The sequence below is a fragment of the Orbicella faveolata genome, unplaced genomic scaffold, assembly GCF_042242905.1.
Source record: "Orbicella faveolata isolate gen_17 unplaced genomic scaffold, um_ofav_v1 contig_3, whole genome shotgun sequence".
Lineage (NCBI taxonomy): Eukaryota > Metazoa > Cnidaria > Anthozoa > Scleractinia > Merulinidae > Orbicella > Orbicella faveolata.
The window spans coordinates 10,652,527-10,676,497 of record NW_028301558.1 but is presented as its reverse complement, the minus strand read 5'-3'; the positions used below and the strand labels follow the sequence as shown (position 1 = coordinate 10,676,497).

At 39.7% G+C, this 23,971-nt stretch overlaps 2 protein-coding genes and 2 pseudogenes across 4 annotated transcripts; 1 reads left to right on the top strand and 3 right to left on the bottom strand.

Moving 5' to 3' along the window:
* Positions 1-680: 680 nt before the first annotated feature.
* On the bottom strand, positions 681-7,875 carry LOC110065920 (arylsulfatase I pseudogene; annotated as a pseudogene).
* A 131-nt stretch (positions 7,876-8,006) lies between these two features.
* LOC110065919 (arylsulfatase I-like) lies at positions 8,007-10,650 on the bottom strand. Its single transcript, XM_020773106.2, has one exon. It carries the CDS (start codon positions 10,648-10,650, stop codon positions 9,142-9,144), a length of 1,509 nt encoding a protein of 502 aa, XP_020628765.2. The 3' UTR covers positions 8,007-9,141.
* A 23-nt stretch (positions 10,651-10,673) lies between these two features.
* Positions 10,674-23,909, top strand: LOC149106335 (uncharacterized protein C20orf96-like). Of its 3 annotated transcripts, XM_089298783.1 has the most exons (13): positions 10,674-10,907; positions 15,573-15,877; positions 16,474-16,532; positions 17,246-17,300; positions 17,986-18,030; positions 18,174-18,273; positions 19,019-19,098; positions 20,013-20,090; positions 21,226-21,327; positions 21,803-21,868; positions 22,143-22,213; positions 23,250-23,321; positions 23,739-23,909. In XM_089298783.1, exons 1-13 carry the CDS (start codon positions 10,685-10,687, stop codon positions 23,797-23,799), a joined length of 1,317 nt encoding a protein of 438 aa, XP_089154909.1. In that variant the 5' UTR covers positions 10,674-10,684; the 3' UTR covers positions 23,800-23,909. The 3 variants fall into 3 exon arrangements, with proteins under 3 accessions (XP_089154909.1, XP_089154908.1, XP_089154907.1); XM_089298782.1 differs by lacking the exon at positions 15,573-15,877 and having other exon boundaries at positions 10,674-11,212; XM_089298781.1 differs by lacking the exon at positions 10,674-10,907 and having other exon boundaries at positions 15,350-15,877.
* On the bottom strand, positions 12,674-15,340 carry LOC110065921 (arylsulfatase I pseudogene; annotated as a pseudogene).
* Positions 23,910-23,971: the final 62 nt, after the last annotated feature.

Sequence of the window (23,971 nt, the reverse complement as noted above, 5' to 3'; positions counted from 1 at the left end):
CTTCCCAGAATTTTCAGTTGAATGGTTCACTTTTCGTAATTCAACCATTTGTGGATTTTCTGGAAACTTTTCCTGGAAATTTCTTTATCATTTCTTCCCTTTGAATGGAAAGTGCACCCGAACAACCTTCCGTACTGGAAATTTCCAATAGAGCATTTTCCGGAATGGCCAAAATTTTGTCCAGGAATTTCCATTTGCTTTTGTCCTAAGCGTTTCTAGAATTTTGGGTTGAATGATTCCTATTTCATAAATTCAACAGTTGTCAGATTTTCCCGTAGCTTTCTCAGGAAATTTTCAAATCATTTGCCCTGTTTCAGAAATTTCTAAATTTTTGGTTGAATGGAAAGGGCCCAAATGTCCCCTCTAGCCAGCATGGCAAAAAAATAGAAAGAACCCTAGAAGGCATTGGGGAGGGGGAAAATGAATTTATTCATCCTCTCAGCTCCACATAATGTAAAGCAGCCCATGTGAATTGTAATTTCTGTTCATTTCTTTTTTCTTACCCTTCCTCTGCCCCTTCCAAATATGCCTAAATGTTTCCTTGTCATAGCATTTGAGGAGCAACTGCAGCTCTGTCTTTTCCTTTCATGCAGCAATGGGGAAGGGTACCAAATGAACTGTGGTGACGTGTGTGTGTAATACAAAAGAAAACTAAGCCTTAGTGTTCAAATTCAATGAACTTGTTCTTTGGCCATAGAAGTTTAATTAAGCATAGTTAACAAAAATAGCATTGATACACAGGGTAAACAAAACATCTTGTTAAACAACTTGATGTTTTAAGCACTACATAGGTTACACTTTCAAACGAAAATGAAAAAGATCTATACACTAATATCTATTATCAACATTGCTCGAACACGTAGAAAACCAAAAAAATAGTAGTGATTTTGGCAAAAAATTCTTTCTTTGAGATACCTAATCACTTCTTATTGACCTATCTTTCCTGTTTAGACATAGCATTTTACATTTTTGAAGATTTGAAAATGTTCATAACAACATTAACCTATTGCATTACATTAAAATATTGTTATTAATTAGCTCTTGATATCTTAGCAGGAGGTCTGAATGGGAGAATCTTGGCCAAGGTTGTGAGTACAGACCGAACGCAGTGAGGTCTGCACACATGACTGAGGTCAAGATTCTCCCATACAGACTGACTTAGCTCGGTTAATAAGATGTTTATTATATGGCAAAGAAGAAAACTTTAATTCGTTTAATGTAACTGGTTTGCTGACATTTTGCTCGCAAACGGAGATGAGCTTAACTTAAACCTGGCGAAATTTGCTCATCCTCTTTCCATTTTTTTTTTGTCATCAGGCTTTTTGGCACTTCCATAAATGATTGAGAAGAAAATAAAAGAAAACGGTGAACATTTTTGTATTTGAGTTTGCTACTTTTTCAATGCAAAATGAAACCAGTCTAGATGCCGGTCTAGATGGCAAAAATCTAGACCGCTGTCAATATCAATTTCAGCCAATCAAATTCATGAATTCGGTAGTTCCCAGTCCTTGTGAGACACAGCCATATGATAATAAAAAATTTTACTCCATTTTAACTGTATGGAGCAGCTCCTTGAAAAAAGTGGAAAAAAATGTAATCCTTATACTACAAAATATGCCTACCATTCACTCACTACAAGTAATACAAAATTCCCAATACAAAGAATTTTGTTATCCTCTACAAGAATAACAGCAGCAACTTACTACACTATTTACATAAGTGTTTTCATCTTGCAACCCCTCTCCCCTAGGGCATTGAACGTTACTACAGGCCCCTGTTTCTTAACTCCCTGGACCTGACCCTATTTTCTATCAAGTTTTATTACATCTCTTACTTACTACACATGCTGTGATCGGTCAATTTAGTAGGTCATATTCTACTACGCAGCCTGCTTGTTTGCAAAATGTTTCTTGATTTTTTTCAGGTGTTCTTAACTTTTATAGCAAGTAGAAGTTCAAAACTTTCTTTAACTTTTAACCCATTGACTCCTGGAGCTTTTTGCTAAAAATGCATTTTTTGGACATTTTGAAGATTTTCAGGCTGGATATGGGCGAAATTAGGTCCAATCTACTCAAAAACGCATTTGCAACAGGACACCATGCCTTTCTTTCCACTAGCATCGCGTTTTACAGCATTTCCGCTCAGGCATGCGCAGAAATAAAAATTTAGGCTTTTCGATTTTTAATTCTTTTTTTGCCTTTCCTTTTTCTCCTTTTCTTTTGTTTTTGCTGCACTGATTGACCTTCTACTGGGCATGCTTCCAGTATAAAACATTCTGAGAAAGCATCATTGAGACAGGCAATTCTTGCCATGGAGTAGCCACATGTAGGGGCAGGAAATTTTGCTCTGAATTTTTCACTCAACTTTTTGAGCATTTTTGTGCATATCTCAGGTTCCATTGGGCCAATCACTCTGATCTGGGTATCATTGGAAAGATCTTTTCCTCCTGCAGAAGTTGAGAATAGATAATGCCCATTTTGGTCAAGGGTGATGACGTCAGAAGTGGAAAAAAGGTCAAGGCTTGTCACAGCCGGTTATGGCTGGCACAGGAGTCAATGGGTTAATAGTGTAATAAACATGCTAATAGCTTAACAACAATTTCAAATTGACTTGTTTTACTTTCAATGTGCGTCAGAAATTTGAAGCCATTCCACCTGAATAGAAATCGTTCCCTAACCTGTCAGACACACAGCAGAGATATAATAAATATCTTACTAACCTTGCTGTCACAGACTGTACTGTAAGTTATGAATCCTCGATTTTTCTGCTTGGGCTATAAATCTAAGGGGGAAAACTTGGTTCATAACTTACAGTACAGACCTCAAACTCACATAGTAAAGGGTATTTGTTGAGTTATTTTTTTGTAAAAAAAAATACCTCTTAGTCGGCATGTCGGGTATGTTATGGACGGGTCAATGGGAGAGTGAGTGAGTGAGTGAGTGAGTGAGAGATGTATGTATGTCACACCAATCAGATTGGATCTACTATGAACAGCTAATCAAATTTCTTGTTGTAAAGCTAAATGGTACGTAAGAAACACAAGGTATGTATAAACACAAGGACTTTGGTAATTGAAAAATAAAGAGTGACGTGTATGTTGCCGGTTTGCGATTTTTAGTCCGGTTTGGAGGGGAGTGTGACAGTTACATACGTACATTGGGTTGTTTTAGACTGCATGATTTTCAGTGTAATGGTGGCTAGTTATGAACGAGATGAGTCTTGAGTTTTGAAGCAGTTCTTGAGTTAGTAGTAGGCAAATGGCACGAGATATTTTTATTTTTAATTACAGAGGGTAACTTGATACTTTTGTTTTTCACAAGGAGTTAATTCAATTAGAGGTCACGAATCGTCGGTTCTAGTTCTTAGGACATGTTTTAGAGGAGACGAGACTATTTAGATTTGAAGCATTTCTAACATTTACAATAGTAAGCGCAGCTAACAATTGCTTTGTTCTCATTGCATGCAAATATAACGAGATATTTTTATTTTTTAGTTACAATGGGTAATTTGACACTCTTGTTTTTCACAAGGTGGTAAATTCAATTAGAGCTGACGAATCGTCACCACTTGTTCCCATGAGATGGAAGGGCTCCTGAGGGGCTACTCCCAGAAAAATTGGTCAGGGGTGTGTGGCCCGCTTCCCAAAACCCTTACCCTATTTATGACCAAACTCTGCGATATTCCTTACCCTATTTATGACCTGGCCAAAAATTCGAAACCCTATTTACGACCTGACCCTCAAATCAAAATCCTGTTTCAGACCTGCGTTATAATTAGCTCCCTAGTTCAAACCAATGTTAAATTAACGTAAACATACAAATTTGTGAAGGGCTTTTGTTGATTTTCTTTTCGATAATGATGAAAAAGTGGCTTCTTCTTAAAGCATACCCATATCAAGGCTAGAGTGCAACAACCATACCCTATTTATGACCAAAATGGCCAAAATCAGCTAAAATCGATACCCTATTTATGACCAAAACGGCTGAAAAACCATACCCTTCGGGGCCGCACAGACCTATATAGCCCATATAAGGGAGTCCCCCCGCCCGGGGGAAGGGCTACATGATCAGTGAGTGAGGGAGCTATGCATGTGCGAGTGTCTGACCAATCACAGCGTGGGTTGTATCAAAGAACGAATAAAATTGTCTGTTAAAAAATAAGATGGTATCTACATTAATCTGGAGACGTGTCAGATTACTGTAGTTTCTTCAGTCAAACATTTTATGGCTTACTATTTAGTTATCTTACCATTACCGATGTAACATTGTATGTACATCATAAACTCCCAGTTTCTTTCTTGCTGTACATCGCAACCAAAAAACTTGTCAAATCAACCAAATCATTACTGTAAACAGTTCCATGAATGCTGCTATCTCCGAGACTTATAGTTCACAAAAAAATAACTCTTCCACGCCTTGCGTCCCTATGTTTTATCTATGGTCTTCATCAGATGAAGATCAGTCAAATTTCCGTTCTATTGCTCCCAAGGTGTCCAAACATTTCCATGCAGCTCTGGTTTTGATGCAGGATCTGGATTAGGGTAGCGTACTGGTACAGAAGTTGCATTGTATTCACTGAGTTTCTTCATCAAAAAGGACACCATATCTGGAAATACCTCAGATAGTTCATTTCTCTCTTCGGGGTCTTCTCTTATGTTGAAGAGGAAGGTGCTGTTCATGTTGTCAAAGTAATTTGTTCCATGTTCAAAGGAATAGGAACTCTCTGGAGGGGGAATCCAGCTCCCATTTCCTGGACAACCTTTCAAGAGTTTCCAGTCACCGACTCGTATAGCAGCTTGTCGGCATTGTTCATAAGGTTCAATGAGAGAGTCCCAGTAGGCATCTATTGGGTCAATATTATGCAAGATCTCATTTCTAGGTGATGGTTTCCCATTACTCAATGTTTCCCAGACATTATAGCCATCAAGAGGTATGCCCTCAACAGAGCCCCCTGACAAGTGTATGATTGTTGGGTACCAGTCAGTGACATGGATCAACTCTGTGTTTATCTTACCCGGTTTTGACAACAATTTGCTATAAACCAGCCCCACCCCTCTCATTCCGCCTTCCCACAGCGAGCCTTTCCAGCCGCGTAAAGGCCAATTACTGCCACCTGCATAGATCTGACCACCATTGTCAGTACTGAAAAATAGCACCGTGTCATCCCACAAGCCATGATCCTTTAAAGCTTTTGTTATATTACCAATCCCTTCGTCCATGCAGGTCACCATGCCTGCATACGATCGACGAGCATGGTTCTTTATACCTTTGTATTGCTCCGTGTACTGTTCAGGTACCTCCAGTGGTGCATGAACGGCTTGGTACGCTACAAACAGAAACAAGGGTTTGTCTTCTTCGTGGGAAGAAATGATCTTTACTGCTTCGTCTGTGAATAAGAAAGTGGAATACTTCCCGGCAGCATCAGTTGCGACGTCTTCATTTCTTCGCAAGTCATACCCATTTAATTCCTCGTACTCCTTGCTTGGATACCCCTTCCCATTCTTGTGTGAATAATAATCTTCTGCGCCGGTCAAATAGCCAAAGAACGAGTCGAATCCCCGCTGAGTTGGAATGAACTCTCGCTTATAGAACCCAATATGCCACTTTCCAACCATGTGTGTACGGTAGCCATATTCTTTAAGCTTACTTGCAATTGTGGTATCATTCTTGGGAAGTGCATTGGCTTGGGAAGGCCAGATTATTCCGTGTTGCAGGCCAGTGTGGATTTGATATCTGCCGGAAAACAACTGACTTCGAGTTGGGGTGCAAATCGGCTGCACGTAATAGTTTTCCAAGCGTACTCCTGTAGCGGCTAAATTGTTAAGATTTGGCGTTTTTATGCGTGGATTATGATAGCCGACGTCGTTGAAACCATAATCATCTGCCAAAATAAAGACTATATGGGGTGGTCTTCCCAAAACAATATGCAAACAGGCAAAAAGGGTTACAACCCCCAAACACGTGACGCGCCCATTACACGACATCTTCGCTTTTCTCCACTCAATACGCCGAATACGTATGCACGAATTGTCTCTTTCCTCTTGCATGACGCTAACACTGATAACCAACATGGCGACAAGTGACGGTCTTTTCTCTTATCGTTCTACCTACACAATTAGTGATCCTCAAAGAAACGAGCATACTGCGCTTTCAAGCTCTCGCGGATGGGGTAAGCAAGCGGCTCAGAGACTCAATACAAAGGACCAATTCAAGAACGATCCACTTCTTAGGACTTTAGAAGGTAGAATCGCCGTGAATTTTGGTGACTACAAACCATGGCAACGGACAACTCTTTCCAGATTTCCGAAGGATGCACAGACTAGAAGGAGAAGTCCCAGTCGTCCTTTGTCTGGACTGACCACAGTTTCTGTTGGAAGTGGGCCCGGGTTACCCAGACAGGAATCATTTAGAATAGGAACCCGGCCATTCAGTGCAGCTACAAGCACAGCTTGCTCTACGGTTTGTAATCACCCATGGACCAAGAAACCACAACCAGTGGATGGTGTCGAGGCAAGACGGAAACAGAATGTGTTGTCAATATTAAAGGTATTTCTGGGTCAGGGCAATAGCTCAACCCAGAAAAGCTAAAGGAATATGTGTCAGTGGCATGATCTCACAAAAGTTTTGGCCTTTGTTACTGTTAATGCTGCATCCCCATATCCCTGTATAGGAAAGTCAACTCTGCAGGGTTCCAGATAATTTTTTAAAGGAGGGTGTCAATAAGGGATCACATTACTCCCACCAAGTCATTATAAATTTTCTATCAATTTGTCAGGTCACGTAGCTGACCTTGTCGGTTTTTTGAGCTGAGACCACTCAGTTATCTGGAACACTGCTCTGTGTCTTGTGGTTTTTTGTTTTGTAAAATACACACAAAAGCATGTATGAATAACAAAGGTTCCTTCGTCCAGTTAAAATACACACATCTGAAATTACACACAAATGCGTGTAGCTACAAGAACAGTAGATTTTACATGTGTGTAATTACACGCACCTTACACGCGCTGTCCTACCCTGTGAGCAGTTGGTTTCTACTTTGCCAAACAAGAAAGAAACCACTGTGAGCAACCGTCTGCTTTTGCATCGAGTATGAGCAAGTTTGTCACATCCCATGTGATGCATTTGATGTCAATTTCATTTGTCAATTGATTTTTCGCTGGAAGTCTTTGTACAAATGAATGCAAATTTCTCGCCAAAAGCACTGACCAAAGAACGATCCAAACCTTCGTATATATCTAGTTTCAACAGTTTTCAGATTTTCCATAGCTTTCTAAGGAAATTTTAACATCATTTGCCCTGTTTCAAAAATTTCTAAATTTTTGTTCGAATGGAAAGGGCCCAAATTTTGCTCTATTTCTGCATTTTTGTTCCCAGAGCCTCCTGTTCCTCTTAGCTGGGAGGGCCTTGGTATGTGGATAAGGTGGCTCTGGACACAATTTATTTCATTAGCTAGGTTCTTGGACTATGATCTTTGCAGCTTTTTGAGAGAATAATGCTCAGATCTCAGGTTCTGGAGGAGGGGAATGGTGTCCCTGGATTTGCTTGAATTCTGGGGGACCAAAGTGATCCACTCTCTCTCCCTTCACTGTCCCCCCTAGCCAGCATAGCAAAAAAATAGAAAGAACCGTGGAAGGCATTGGGGAGGGAGGAAATGAATTTATTCATCCTCTCAGCTCCACGTAATGAAAAGCAACCTTTGCTGAATTGTATCACCCTGGTTAAATAAATATTACATTCCATTCCTTTAATTTCTGTTCATTTTTTTCTTACCCTTCCTCTCCCTCTTCCAAATATGCCTACATGTTTCCTTGTAGAGAAGGCAACCTCTGACCATCCGCTAAAGGCCGCCTACCAAATCATGCTTTGACTGAGTGTCTAAATTGTCTTTCTTGTTATAGCATTTGGGGAGCCTCTGCAGCTCTGTCTTTTCCTTTCATGCAGCAACAGAGGAGGGTACCAAATGAACTGTGGTGATGTGTGTGTGTAATACAAAAAGAAAACTAAGCCTTAGTGTTCAAATTCTATGAACTTGTTCTTTGGCCATAGAAGTTTAATTAAGCACAGTTAAACAAAAATAGTGTTAATACACAGGGTAAACAAAACATCTTGTTAAACAACTTGAGGTTTTATGCACTACATAGGTTACATTTTCAAACGAAAATGAAAAAGATCTATACACTAAAATCTATTATCAAGATTGCTGGAACATGTAGAAAACCAAAAAAAGTAATGATTTTGGGCAAAAAAATTCTCCCTTTGAAATACCTAATCACTTCTTATTGACCTATCTTTCCCGTTTAGACATAGCATTTTACATTTTTGAAGATTTGGAAATGTTCATAACAACATTAACCTATTGCATTACATTAAAAAATTATTATTAATAAAAATTTTACTGCATTTTAACTGTATGGACCAGCTCCTTGAAAAAAGTGGGGAAAAAAATGTAATCCTTATACTACAAAATATGCCTACCATTCACTCACTACAAGTAATAAAAAATTCCCAATACAAAGAATTTTGTTATCCTCTACAAGAATAACAGCAGCAACTTACTACAGTATTTACATAAGTGTTTTTATCTCACAACCCCTCTCCCCTTGGGTGTTGAATGTTACTACAGGCCCCTGTTTCTTAACCCCCTGGACCTGACCCTATTTTCTATCAAGTTTTATTATATCTCTTAGTTACTACGCATGCTGTGATTGGTCAGTTTAGCAGTTCGTATTCTACTATACAGCCTGCTTGTTTGCAAAATGTTTCTTAATTTTTGTCAGGTGTTCTTAACTTTTATAGCAAGTAAAAGTTTAAAGCTTTCTTTTACTTTTAATTGTGTAATAAAACATGCTAAAAACTTCAAATTGACTTCAATGGTTAGCTTTTAATATGGATCAGAAATTTAAAGCCATTCCGCCTGAATAAAAATCCTTCCCTGACCCGTCAGACACGCAGCAGAGATATAATAAAATCTTACTAACCTCGTCTTCACGCTCTGTATGTACTGTAAGTTATGGATCGCCCTTTGCTCTTAGCCCATAAATCAAAGTGGAAAAAAACTTGGTGCGTAACTTACAGTGCAGACCTCGAAATCAGGTAGTAAAAGGTATTTGTTTATCAATTCAATTTAAGTCCAATTTCCTTTCTATTGCTCCCAAGGTGTCCAAATATTTCCATGCAGCTCTGGTTTTGATGCAGGATCTGGATCAGGGTAACGTACTGGTACAGCCGTAGCATTGTATTCACTGAGTTTCTTCATCAAAAAGGACACCATATCTGGAAATACCTCAGATAGTTCATTTCTCTCTTCAGGGTCTTCTCTTATGTTGAAGAGGAAGGTGCTGTTGATGTTGTCCAAATAATTTGTTCCATGCTCAAAAGAATAGGAACTCTCTGGAGGAGGAATCCAGCTCCCATCTCCTGGACAACCTTTCAAGAGTTTCCAGTCACCGACTCGTATAGCAGCTTGTCGGCAGTACTGATAAGATTCAATGCGAGAGTCCCAGTAGGTATCTATTGGGTCAATATTATGCAAGATCTCATTTCTAGGTGATGGTTTCCCATTACTCAACGTTTCCCAGACATTATAGCCATCAAGAGGTATGCCCTCAACAGAGCCCCCTGACAAGTGTACAATTGTCGGGTACCAGTCAGTGACATGGATCATCTCTGTGTTTATCTGCCCCGGTTTTGACAACAATTTGCTATAAACCAGACCCACCCCTCTCACTCCGCCTTCCCACAGCGAGCCTTTCCAGCCGCGTAAAGGCCAATTATTGCCACCTGCGTAGATCTGTCCACCATTGTCAGTACTGAAAAATAGTACCGTGTCATCCCACAAGCCATGATCCTTTAAAGCTTTTGTTATATTACCAATCCCTTCGTCCATGCAGGTCACCATGCCTGCATACGTTCGGCGAGCATGGTTCTTTATATCTTTGTACTGCTCGGTGTACTGTTCAGGTACCTCCAGCGGTGAATGAACGGCTTGGTACGCTACAAACAGAAACAAGGGTTTGTCTTCTTCGTGGGAAGAAATGATCTTTACTGCTTCGTCAGTGAATAAGAAAGTGGAATACTTCCCAGCAGCATCAGTTGCGACGTCTTCATTTCTTCGCAAGTCATACCCATTTAATTCCTCGTACTGCTTGCTTGGATACCCCACGCTATTCTTGTGTGAATAATAATCTTCTCCGCCGGTCAAATAGCCAAAGAACGAGTCGAATCCCCGCTGAGTTGGAATGAACTCTCGCTTGTAGAAACCGATATGCCACTTTCCAACCATGTGTGTACTGTAGCCATATTCTTTAAGCTTACTTGCAATTGTGGTATCATTCTTGGGAAGTGCATTGGCTTGGGAAGGCCAGATTATTCCGTGTTGCAGGCCAGTGTGGATTTGATATCTGCCGGAAAACAACTGACTTCGAGTTGGGGTGCAAATCGGCTGCACGTAATAGTTTTCCAGGCGCACTCCTGTAGCCGCTAAATTGTTAAGATTTGGCGTTTTTATGCGTGGATTATGATAGCCGACGTCGTTGAAACCATAATCATCTGCCAAAATAAAGACTATATGCGGTGGTCTTCCCAAAACAATTTGCAAACAGGAAAACAAGGTTACAAGCCCCAAAGCCCTGACGCCCCCATTACGCGACATCTTCGCTTTTCTCCACTCAATACGCCGAATACGTATGCACGAATTGTCTCTTTCCTCTTGCATGACGGTAACACAGGTAAACAATATGGCGACAAATGACGGTTTCTTCTCTCATCGTTCTACCGACACAATGAGCGACCATCAAAGAAACGAGCATAATGCGCTTTCAAGCTCTCGCGGATGGGGTAAGCAAGCGGCTCAGAGACTCAATACAAAGGACCAATTCAAGAACGATCCACTTCTTAGGACTTTAGAAGGTAGAATCGCCGTGAATTTTGGTGACTACAAACCATGGCAACGGACAACTCTTTCCAGATTTCCGAAGGATGCACAGACTAGAAGGAGAAGTCCCAGTCGTCCTTTGTCTGGACTGACCACAGTTTCTGTTGGAAGTGGGCCCGGTTTACCAAGACAGGAATCATTTAGAATAGGAACCCGGCCATTCAGTGCAGCTACAAGCACAGCTTGCTCTACGGTTTGTAATCACCCATGGACCAAGAAACCACAACCAGTGGATGGTGTCGAGGCAAGACGGAAACAGAATGTGTTGTCAATATTAAAGGTATTTCTGGGTCAGGGCAATAGCTCAACCCAGAAAAGCTAAAGGAATATGTGTCAGTGGCATGATCTCACAAAAGTTTTGGCCTTTGTTACTGTTAATGCTGCATCCCCATATCCCTGTATAGGAAAGTCAACTCTGCAGGGTTCCAGATAATTTTTTAAAGGAGGGTGTCAATAAGGGATCACATTACTCCCACCAAGTCATTATAAATTTTCTATCAATTTGTCAGGTCACGTAGCTGACCTTGTCGGTTTTTTGAGCTGAGACCACTCAGTTATCTGGAACACTGCTCTGTGTCTTGTGGTTTTTTGTTTTGTAAAATACACACAAAAGCATGTATGAATAACAAAGGTTCCTTCGTCCAGTTAAAATACACACATCTGAAATTACACACAAATGCGTGTAGCTACAAGAACAGTAGATTTTACATGTGTGTAATTACACGCACCTTACACGCGCTGTCCTACCCTGTGAGCAGTTGGTTTCTACTTTGCCAAACAAGAAAGAAACCACTGTGAGCAACCGTCTGCTTTTGCATCGAGTATGAGCAAGTTTGTCACATCCCATGTGATGCATTTGATGTCAATTTCATTTGTCAATTGATTTTTCGCTGGAAGTCTTTGTACAAATGAATGCAAATTTCTCGCCAAAAGCACTGACCAAAGAACGATCCAAACCTTCGTATATATCTAGTTTCAACAGTTTTCAGATTTTCCGTAGCTTTCTAAGGAAATCTTAACATCATTTGCCCTGTTTCAAAAATTTCTAAATTTTTGTTCGAATGGAAAGGGCCCAAATTTTGCTCTATTTCTGCATTCTTGTTCCCAGAGCCTCCTGTTCCTCTTAGCTGGGAGGGCCTTGGTATGTGGATAAGGTGGCTCTGGACACAATTTATTTCATTAGCTAGGTTCTTGGACTATGATCTTTGCAGCTTTTTGAGAGGATAATGCTCAGATCTCAGGTTCTGGAGGAGGGGAATGGTGTCCCTGGATTTGCTTGAATTCTGGGGGACCAAAGTGATCCACTCTCTCTCCCTTCACTGTCCCCCCTAGCCAGCATAGCAAAAAAATAGAAAGAACCGTGGAAGGCATTGGGGAGGGAGGAAATGAATTTATTCATCCTCTCAGCTCCACGTAATGAAAAGCAACCTGTGCTGAATTGTATCACCCTGGTTAAATAAATATTACATTCCATTCCTTTAATTTCTGTTCATTTTTTTCTTACCCTTCCTCTCCCTCTTCCAAATATGCCTACATGTTTCCTTGTAGAGAAGGCAACCTCTGACCATCCGCTAAAGGCCGCCTACCAAATCATGCTTTGACTGAGTGTCTAAATTGTCTTTCTTGTTATAGCATTTAAGGAGCCTCTGCAGCTCTGTCTTTTCCTTTCATGCAGCAACAGAGGAGGGTACCAAATGAACTGTGGTGACGTGTGTGTGTAATACAAAAAGAAAACTAAGCCTTAGTGTTCAAATTCTATGAACTTGTTCTTTGGCCATAGAAGTTTAATTAAGCACAGTTAAACAAAAATAGTGTTAATACACAGGGTAAACAAAACATCTTGTCAAACAACTTGAGGTTTTATGCACTACATAGGTTACATTTTCAAACGAAAATGAAAAAGATCTATACACTAAAATCTATTATCAACATTGCTGGAACATGTAGAAAACCAAAAAAAGTAATGATTTTGGGCAAAAAAATTCTCCCTTTGAAATACCTAATCACTTCTTATTGACCTATCTTTCCCGTTTAGACATAGCATTTTACATTTTTGAAGATTTGGAAATGTTCATAACAACATTAACCTATTGCATTACATTAAAAAATTATTATTAATAAAAATTTTACTGCATTTTAACTGTATGGACCAGCTCCTTGAAAAAAGTGGGAAAAAAATGTAATCCTTATACTACAAAATATGCCTACCATTCACTCACTACAAGTAATAAAAAATTCTCAATATAAAGAATTTTGTTATCCTCTACAAGAATAACAGCAGCAACTTACTACAGTATTTACATAAGTGTTTTTATCTCACAACCCCTCTCCCCTTGGGTGTTGAATGTTACTACAGGCCCCTGTTTCTTAACCCCCTGGACCTGACCCTATTTTCTATCAAGTTTTATTATATCTCTTAGTTACTACGCATGCTGTGATTGGTCAGTTTAGCAGTTCGTATTCTACTATACAGCCTGCTTGTTTGCAAAATGTTTCTTAATTTTTGTCAGGTGTTCTTAACTTTTATAGCAAGTAAAAGTTTAAAGCTTTCTTTTACTTTTAATTGTGTAATAAAACATGCTAAAAACTTCAAATTGACTTCAATGTTTAGCTTTTAATATGGATCAGAAATTTAAAGCCATTCCGCCTGAATAAAAATCCTTCCCTGACCCGTCAGACACGCAGCAGAGATATAATAAAATCTTACTAACCTCGTCTTCACGCTCTGTATGTACTGTAAGTTATGGATCGCCCTTTGCTCTTAGCCCATAAATCAAAGTGGAAAAAAACTTGGTGCGTAACTTACAGTACAGACCTCGAAATCAGGTAGTAAAAGGTATTTGTTTATCAATTCAATTTAGTCCAATTTCCTTTCTATTGCTCCCAAGGTGTCCAAATATTTCCATGCAGCTCTGGTTTTGATGCAGGATCTGGATCAGGGTAACGTACTGGTACAGCCGTAGCATTGTATTCACTGAGTTTCTTCATCAAAAAGGACACCATATCTGGAAATACCTCAGATAGTTCATTTCTCTCTTCAGGGTCTTCTCTTATGTTGAAGAGGAAGGTGCTGTTGATGTTGTCCAAATAATTTGTTCCATGCTCAAAAGAATAGGAACTCTCTGGAGGAGGAATCCAGCTCCCATCTCCTGGACAACCTTTCAAGAGTTTCCAGTCACCGACTCGTATAGCAGCTTGTCGGCAGTACTGATAAGATTCAATGCGAGAGTCCCAGTAGGTATCTATTGGGTCAATATTATGCAAGATCTCATTTCTAGGTGATGGTTTCCCATTACTCAACGTTTCCCAGACATTATAGCCATCAAGAGGTATGCCCTCAACAGAGCCCCCTGACAAGTGTACAATTGTCGGGTACCAGTCAGTGACATGGATCATCTCTGTGTTTATCTGCCCCGGTTTTGACAACAATTTGCTATAAACCAGACCCACCCCTCTCACTCCGCCTTCCCACAGCGAGCCTTTCCAGCCGCGTAAAGGCCAATTATTGCCACCTGCGTAGATCTGTCCACCATTGTCAGTACTGAAAAATAGTACCGTGTCATCCCACAAGCCATGATCCTTTAAAGCTTTTGTTATATTACCAATCCCTTCGTCCATGCAGGTCACCATGCCTGCATACGTTCGGCGAGCATGGTTCTTTATATCTTTGTACTGCTCGGTGTACTGTTCAGGTACCTCCAGCGGTGAATGAACGGCTTGGTACGCTACAAACAGAAACAAGGGTTTGTCTTCTTCGTGGGAAGAAATGATCTTTACTGCTTCGTCAGTGAATAAGAAAGTGGAATACTTCCCAGCAGCATCAGTTGCAACGTCTTCATTTCTTCGCAAGTCATACCCATTTAATTCCTCGTACTCCTTGCTTGGATACCCCACGCTATTCTTGTGTGAATAATAATCTTCTCCGCCGGTCAAATAGCCAAAGAACGAGTCGAATCCCCGCTGAGTTGGAATGAACTCTCGCTTGTAGAAACCGATATGCCACTTTCCAACCATGTGTGTACTGTAGCCATATTCTTTAAGCTTACTTGCAATTGTGGTATCATTCTTGGGAAGTGCATTGGCTTGGGAAGGCCAGATTATTCCGTGTTGCAGGCCAGTGTGGATTTGATATCTGCCGGAAAACAACTGACTTCGAGTTGGGGTGCAAATCGGCTGCACGTAATAGTTTTCCAAGCGTACTCCTGTAGCGGCTAAATTGTTAAGATTTGGCGTTTTTATGCGTGGATTATGATAGCCGACGTCGTTGAAACCATAATCATCTGCCAAAATAAAGACTATATGGGGTGGTCTTCCCAAAACAATATGCAAACAGGCAAAAAGGGTTACAACCCCCAAACACGTGACGCGCCCATTACACGACATCTTCGCTTTTCTCCACTCAATACGCCGAATACGTATGCACGAATTGTCTCTTTCCTCTTGCATGACGCTAACACTGATAACCAACATGGCGACAAGTGACGGTCTTTTCTCTTATCGTTCTACCTACACAATTAGTGATCCTCAAAGAAACGAGCATACTGCGCTTTCAAGCTCTCGCGGATGGGGTAAGCAAGCGGCTCAGAGACTCAATACAAAGGACCAATTCAAGAACGATCCACTTCTTAGGACTTTAGAAGGTAGAATCGCCGTGAATTTTGGTGACTACAAACCATGGCAACGGACAACTCTTTCCAGATTTCCGAAGGATGCACAGACTAGAAGGAGAAGTCCCAGTCGTCCTTTGTCTGGACTGACCACAGTTTCTGTTGGAAGTGGGCCCGGTTTACCAAGACAGGAATCATTTAAAATAGGACCCCGGCCATTCAGTGCAGCTACAAGCACAGCTTGCTCTACGGTTTGTAATCACCCATGGACCAAAAAACCACAACCAGTGGATGATGTCGAGGAAAAACGGAAACAGAATGTGTTGTCAGTATTAAAGGTATTTCTGGGTCAGGGCAATAGCTCAACTCAGAAAAGCTATGGGATTTTGTTACTGTTGATGCTGCGTCAACTCTGTAGGTGTAAGTTAGGAATGTTATTGTACTCATGGAGTGATGGACTGTGAGCAGTCTCTTGTTTCCTCGAAAATCCATGGGGAAGAATGCAAAACAAGTAATTGCGCGAGCGTGACATGTGAGTGGTGATGCCGCGAGCCACTGGTGGTGTGGGCATCAGAAGATGAGGGAAAAGAAAGAGAAAAGTGTTAGGTCTCCTCAGTCAGATTCAGAATCATGGCAGATTAGTTTGGAATTCAATTGTAGAATCCTGGGGCACTAGACAATTGAACACGAACAGATCACCCTGAGATGGGGCAATCGAATTACATTTATTGTGGGGTTCTGTCAACTGGTATGCAATTTAAGCAAAATAAGGTCGCCATGATCTTTATCAGAGTATAAAGCCTACAAATGGTTTTATTCCGTTTCGTTGAGATAGTCCTTTACTATACCCACCCTACCAGTGTTCTACTACAGTGAGTTAAGATGGACTTAAACTTGTTAACTAAACATATGTGTATTGCCTTCTCTGTCTTAGATTCAGATTAAAACAAGACAGAAGTCAATAGCGGAATATGAAAATAGAAAGAAAGAGTTGTATCCTTTCTGTAGCTGAGTTATACTAATTTATTGTACGCCACATCTGAGCTACAGTTACAGGTAACTACAGGTACTGGAAGCTAAACAGGGAGTCTGGGGTGGATACAGGAGTTAAAGATACAGAGATATAGATATTTTTGTAATTTCCCATACATTTGGCTGTAAATGTTTTTTCCCCGCGAAATGCATCTACCCAGCCAAATTTACAGACAAATATATGGGAAATTAGAAAAATTAAGTGAGAGTCTTGTAACCAAGCTACATCCTTCAAACTTGGTGAATACAATCTTCCACCTAGTAAATAACATTGCGAATCACAAATTGGGTAAAATTCGATTTTGCAAAAAGTTATTTGCAATCGGATGAATTCCCATACAAACACTGTAATTTCTGACCACTTTGCCTACCCACCAAGATGGTGTTGAAAACCATGATAAGGTCTATTGAGGTCCTTCAATCAATCTTTATTTGCACTCTCACTCTTGCTCAAAAATAAGAAATTACAACAATAGCCTTTTTGAGTCCAAGTCAGCATGTTATAATGTCACATGATCATTCCTTCTCCCGAACCCCACCCAGATCCACCTCAGGGAGTTTCTGGAGGGATATCTAGTGAGGGGTTCAACCCCTAAGAAACCTTCCTGTGGTAAGGGAATATTCTGTGGAACAAGACAATGAACTATTAGTGTCCTCCTTAACTATTTCATTAGACTTTTAGAAAACATGAAGATTACAGATCAAATGGAATCATCTGAAAACAATATTGTGAGTTAAAGCACTGTTCCATTTGTATATTAGTTATAATTATTTAATTGCTGACAGTTGTCAGAAGTCAGAATATGACCCAGCATTTTCTTGATCCAGGTCATTCGTTTCTATAGCGTACACAATAGATGACAAGTGAACCTGCACAATATCTCAGGTTACAATTCTGTAAGCGATATCAGCATTGCATATTGTAGGGTTCTGAACAAGACAAATGAATTAATGAGGCCCTTTCAGGGTTTCAGGATTAGAGATTATTAGAGTCATTAAGTAAATTTTCCCTGTCATCCATCTTACGTCAAAGGGATCTTATTTTCTGGTTCACATTACATGTAAGTAACATTTTATTACATATTTCCTGCAGCCTGTGCAAAGTGGAGATCTAGACATTCCAGGGGATCCATGTTGAAACCTGAAGATTTACTGTTAAGCATAAGTTATATTAAATTTGTACATGTAGTGTTCGGCAAGAAATCAAAGATATTTAACTGAAATGTCATTCAGTGTAAAACTCTGTGAGAATACCATAATCTCTGAGAGGACACCAGGCAAATCTTATCTAGAGTCATTACTATTCTGACTCACAGAGCTTGAATTTTATAGTTTCACCTATAGTAAGCAAAATTCCCAGGTCCACTTTAATGTGACATTGGTCTAGATAGATGATGGATGTTTTTTTTTTCAGCATGGTGAGGTAAAATCACTACTACAGAAGTATGAACGATATAGGGTAAGTTAGTTTCTTCTCAAGTGACTATTTGATGAAATTTCCCAAGTTGTTTATCAGTGTCTTTGAAACAATCAGGGAGTTTTTGCCCTTTTACATCTTTTGCCTAGCTGACACATTCAATATTTTGACTGTTTTTGAAACAGGGTGCTATGTCAACATTAAGTAAGAAGTTTAGTGAGGATCTTGTTATCACAAAGAAAAGGCTAGCAGAAACAGAAGCACTAGTTAATAAAGAAATTGAAGGTATACCTCATTATATGTTTAATTTCATGGTAATACAAAGCTGGATGATTTGTTGATTAAGAACTAAATAATGTTTATTACAGTTGAACCTCTATTAAGAGGCCAGTTATCAAAGTCCCAAAATTATGTCAATGACATATTGTAAGTAAAACCCCTATTAACCGGCTACCTCTATAAAGTGGCCATAACCACCTTTTGGTCCTCACAAAGAGGATTTTTCTATTGTCTTTACCCCTATTAAACGGCCACCCAAAATTTGATATACGTAAATTAACTTCATTTTGGAAAAGGTGACAGCAGATAAGAGTCGGAAATAGAGGGTGAGGAGTGATAAAAACATTCAAACATGTTTATCATAATTGCCTTGAAGTTACTCCATGTTCACTAAGAAATTAACCCGATGGTGAAAAATATTCAAGGTAAACAAACCCCTATTAAGGGGCCCCCTCCCATTTCGCCAAGGGTGGTCGCTTAATAGGGCTGCGACTGTAGTGTAAAAAAGAAACGACATTGGTGGAACGTGGCAACCATTTTTAAATTGAATAGACGGTAATTTATAACTTTTTATATATTTTGGATTTGACCATAAATCGGACATAATAGTTTGAGAATCATCTTTTTCGAGCTACATGTGGGTCAGTCTATTTTAACTTGAAGACAAGTCAGTCATTTGTTTGGACTGTAAGTAGATGGGAGAGACTTGTTACCTCTCTGACTTGCGTTTGTCATTTTGCTCTATTTGTAGAGTTGCAGCACCAGCTCAATGTTATGGATATGAGGTTAATGCAAAAGAACGAGGAAATGAACATTTTATTAAATTATAAGGTCAGTAAAGTAAACAGAATTATGCTTTGTTTCTGACTAGTACTTAGTCTGGAGATGAAAAACTAGTGCTTTTGTTTTTGAAATCCTCATTGTATCTAAGAGGTAAAAAAGGTAAGTCAAAGTCTGGATACAAGCCAAGGGGGCCACCAGGTCAGAGCTTATTCTGGTTTCTGTAGAATGAAGTGATTAGGAGTATTTCTACTCCCCCCTGGATGAGATGCTAGTCCATCACAGGTTTACCCCCAGCATTAAGTTCACTGTGGGAGGTGTGGTGGTCTCATGGTTAGTACGCTCGTCTCTGGATCAAGCAGTCCGGGTTTGAGCCCTGGCCGGGGACATTGTGTTGTGTTCTTGGGCAAGATACTTTACTCTCACAGTGCCTCTCTCCACCCAGGTGTATAAAGGGGTACCGGCAAACTTAATGCTGGGGGTAACCCTGCGATGGACTAGCATCCCATCCAGGGGGGAGTAGAAATACTCTTAGTTGCTTCATTCTACGGAAACCCAGGTTAAGCTCCAGCCTGATGGGCCACTTGGCTCATATGCAGACTTTACCTTACCTTTTATTAACTTTGCCAGTACCCATTTATACACCTGGGTGGAGAAAAACACTGTAAGAGTAAGTGTCTTGTCCAAGAATACAGCACAATGTCCGTGGCCAGGGCCAAACCCGGATTGCTTGATCTGGAAATGAGAGCACTAGCCACGAGGCTACCTTGAATGTCACTTGCAGTGCTCCAAATGTTGTCGTGTAAGCTTGCTGCTTGAAAGATTCATCAGGTTACGAAAGCTCTGCCACTAAACTAATTTTCATTGAATTTTCAGAAATCTTGCCTTGTTCCCTCACTGTGAGAAATTCTCAATGTGAACATTACTATTAGCGATTGTTCTTTTGTATTATTATGTTCTTGTAGGACAAGGAGTACCCAGCAAAAGCACTTCAAATAGCCAAACTTAAGAGGCAAAGAGAAATTTTGGAGTTGACATTTAAGGTAAGATTGTCTTTGCAGAAATGAAAGATTACCCTGGGTAAATGTCCTATTACTATTATTACTATATTATTATTGACCCACCTTCACAGAAGATATTTTTGGCTTGAAACTCCCCACCTACCCTTTTGGAAATTCCAGTTTAGATTCACATTTTTCTTTGCTTTTTGACACCCCCTTGGCCTTGGAATTTTAAGTGAGTATGGATACATTTATTTGGCTGATCTAGAGGCAGTTAAGGTGATTCCTCAATATTACATTATGCATCCCTACTGTGCATAATTTTTGCATCATTAGCACACGCAAATGAGTGTGTGCACATACACAACAAAAGAGATTTCCCTCAAGCTAAGCTCAACAGTGAAATAAATGCTCATTTTCTCTTAAACGATCATGGTGACCTATATTTTTTTATTGCATAATTTCAATGAGAACAGTATCCTCAATAACTGAGAAAAAAAAAGCAGAAATCTTTGGCTAATTTTTTAGCAAATGAAATAAATTCTACAGAGGGAGACATAACAGGCCCAACAGCACATGTCCAAATTATGTTGCCATTAAAGGATAAAAAAAATGCAGGGTATTTGAAGACATTTTTTCTGGGACGTAGATGAATAAACAATCAAAGAAAGTCAAACTCTGTGTGATGCAACGTGCCGCTTTGAAAAATAATCGAGCTTATTTGTTACACACAGAGATTACCAAAAGTCACCTAAATAACCATATTTGTCAGCATTGTGGCATGAAAACAAGCACAGTGACTCCCTCTTTTTATTACGTTTTTAATAACTCCTTGTCCTGGAACAACAGCATACCAAGTTTCATTGGAAATCTATGGCGGTTTCTTTTACTAGGGAATCACCTTAAGTGTGTATGGCAAATATACCAAAGAAGCCTTACACTGAAAACCTGCATGTGTTGTGCGTGGCTATCCAATTGTTTAAAACTGACAGAAAACTGTCTAGAAATCATCAACATGGATTGCTTCAGCTCAACATATAGTGCAGTAGTCTTGGGTTTGTCCCTCACGTGCAGAAAATCAGAACCTTCCTAAATATCCTCGTTAGCTAAGGAATTTATCACGGATTCAAAATTATGTCTGGATTACAAAATGTCTGCTGGGTTGATTTCCTGACAGGAGGAACTCGAAGAGTTACAAGCTGTCATTGATGCGGAGAGAGACAAATTTAGTCAGCAAAGGGAAACTGTTCAACGGGAAGTGACCACAAAAGTAACTGAGGTAGAAAGACAAAGTACACTGAATAATAATTTCTCCATACAATGATGTTATTAATTTATTATTAGAACAAGAACATTTTTCTTATTAGCTTCTGAGCTTTTTTCTGTGCTTTGTTCTCCTCTAACATTAACACTGTTTTCACTGCTACACAACCTTCGAAATCAAAATGCTCTTTGCAAAAGACTTTTGTCACTCAAACAGTGGTACCTTATATGGAATAACTATATAAGAGAGAAAATAATATTAATTGGAACGATGCAAAAAGTTATAAACTATGTATCGAGATTGTGCAGACTAAATGAGAATCTTTTTTCTAGTATACATTCTGTGTATTTTGTACTTGTCATTATCAATCATATTAAAAAAAAAACTTAAAATTAAATATTCAAACTTGTATTTACTTCACTACTTTTATTCTTAACAATTCTGTTTGGAAAGGGTTAAAATTTTAATTTGTGTTTTTGAACATTCTCAGGATACAATAAATGCCATGGGAACAGATATCAAAGAGATGGCTTTGCAAAATATGATTATGAAAAAGGTAATATGTAGGATAGATTGTGAGAATAAAAATAGAACTTTTGTCAATAATGCCATTGTTGGACGAGCAGCCTCTCCTTTTCTCCCAGTTTTGGGCAAAGCAGGTATGAAACAAGTCAAAAGAGTTGTGTCCAGTGTTTATAGGGGCAAGGAAGTGTCTTTGTGATATTTCAACTCAATATTGATATTTTGCAACAACGCCTGCCTTCCTGAAAATATTGTAATGATGATGCAAACAATGTATTGACATTGTAGTTTTGACTGAATTTTTTTAGGAAGTTGAAATACACCAGAATGAAGTGAAATTGCTGGAAACCAACAACGCTAAGTTAGAAATTGAAATAAGGTGAGGAAAAACATGTACCACAAGACTTCCAAGAAGAAGTGGTCTAGGTGTGTAACGAACGACCCAAATAGTGACTGTGGGAGGGGAGACCACACTTCAGCCCCTCCCTCACGGGACTACTGGGCATGGGTCCAGCTCATGGGTCCCCGGGTAAAACAAGACATCGAGACAAGTTGCAAGCAAATTACGTAGTGTAACAGAGAAGAAGTTCCATTTTACATAGCCTACAAGCACGCTGGGAGCAAACCTCACATTTGCTGTCCCATGAGCGAGTTACCCAAAAGCCCCTCTGCCTCACAGTTTCGCCACTAAAGAGCCTGCTTTCACTTGCGCGCTACTATGAAGCTGGTGGTACACAGAGAGGGGTCTCAGGTTAAAAATCCAAGAAGTTCCACTGTATCTGACAAATTAATAGAAAACTTCTGATATTTTGATGAGGCTCACATCGTTTGACCTGTTAGAATTCCTTATGAACACTCTACATGTGCCTTTAAAAGTTATCTGGAACTCTGATGGTACCTACATGTACGTAATAAGATATTTCCGAGTTACTTTCTACCTCTGTTTCAAAACGAGTCCTGTTGCACAACCTTTCATATGGAGATGAGTTTGATTTGCAAGACAATAAACGTGCAAGAAAAACTCATTTCAATGTGAAAGGTTGTGCACCAAGACTCGTTTTGAAACAGAGGTAAGAGCAGCTCGGGAATGGCTTATTTGTCCCCTTGCAAGTCAGAGACTCGAGCGTCCTGTACACTGAACACGCTTCAAATATCACAAAATCGAGACGAAAAGAATACGTGTAGACAAAAACGTGTTTAAAAACACGTTTTTGTTCACGATTTTTGAAAAAGCGCAGGTTGTTTGCCATCTGCTTTTGCTTTGATGAGTGATTGGCAACTTAGGCGTGTGAATGGTAACTTGGCCAGGCCCTGGATCGTGAAGATGACAAATAGCAATGGTGTGATGCAGTTTAGTTCATTCTTGGGCTTTTTTGTAGCATACGGTAACTTTTTAACCCTTGTTAATCCTACAGAGAATTGCTAAAAAGCGAAACCTTGGACACACAGGCTGAAATATTTCCTGAAGTATTTGGGAAAAGGGAGAAGTGAGTACAGCATTTCATGTGGTTTACATTTTGTGAATAGTCTTTGTATAGAGGATTTCAGACGTTTGTATTTGCTTTTTCCGTTTTTATTTTGTCCAATCACTGAGTAAATTGTGAGGAAAAAAGTGGAGGTAGCGTGCCTGCGTGCGTGTGGAAGTGCGTGCGTGTGGAAGTGCGTGCGTGTGGAAGTGCGTGCGTGTGGAAGTGCGTGCGTGTGAAACTGCGTGCTTATGACAGTGCGTGCGTGTGAAACTGCTTGCCTGTGTGCGTGTAGGTAAGATTGCAGTGTTAGTGTTGACTCGTAGAGATACTTCAATTCTGTTATTGTAAAGGAGGGTTGAATGCCGTTTGTGATAAAAAAGACTTTGGTCATATATACACCTGAAAATAATGACGTTGTTTTGAATCGTTCTGCAGATGTACCCCAGACATGGAGCTCCATCTTGATATCCCCACACACGACTGGCTTCCAATATAGCGACTCACAGATAGTCGTTGCTTCTCATAAAACCCTGGTGTAAAAAAACGTTATTTATAGATACCGATTTGTAAAGAAAATAATAATAAAAAAAACATTGTAAATCATCACATCACGCTCATTTGTTCGAGTCCGCTCCTTCAAAGGAGGTTAAATACAGTCACAATTTATT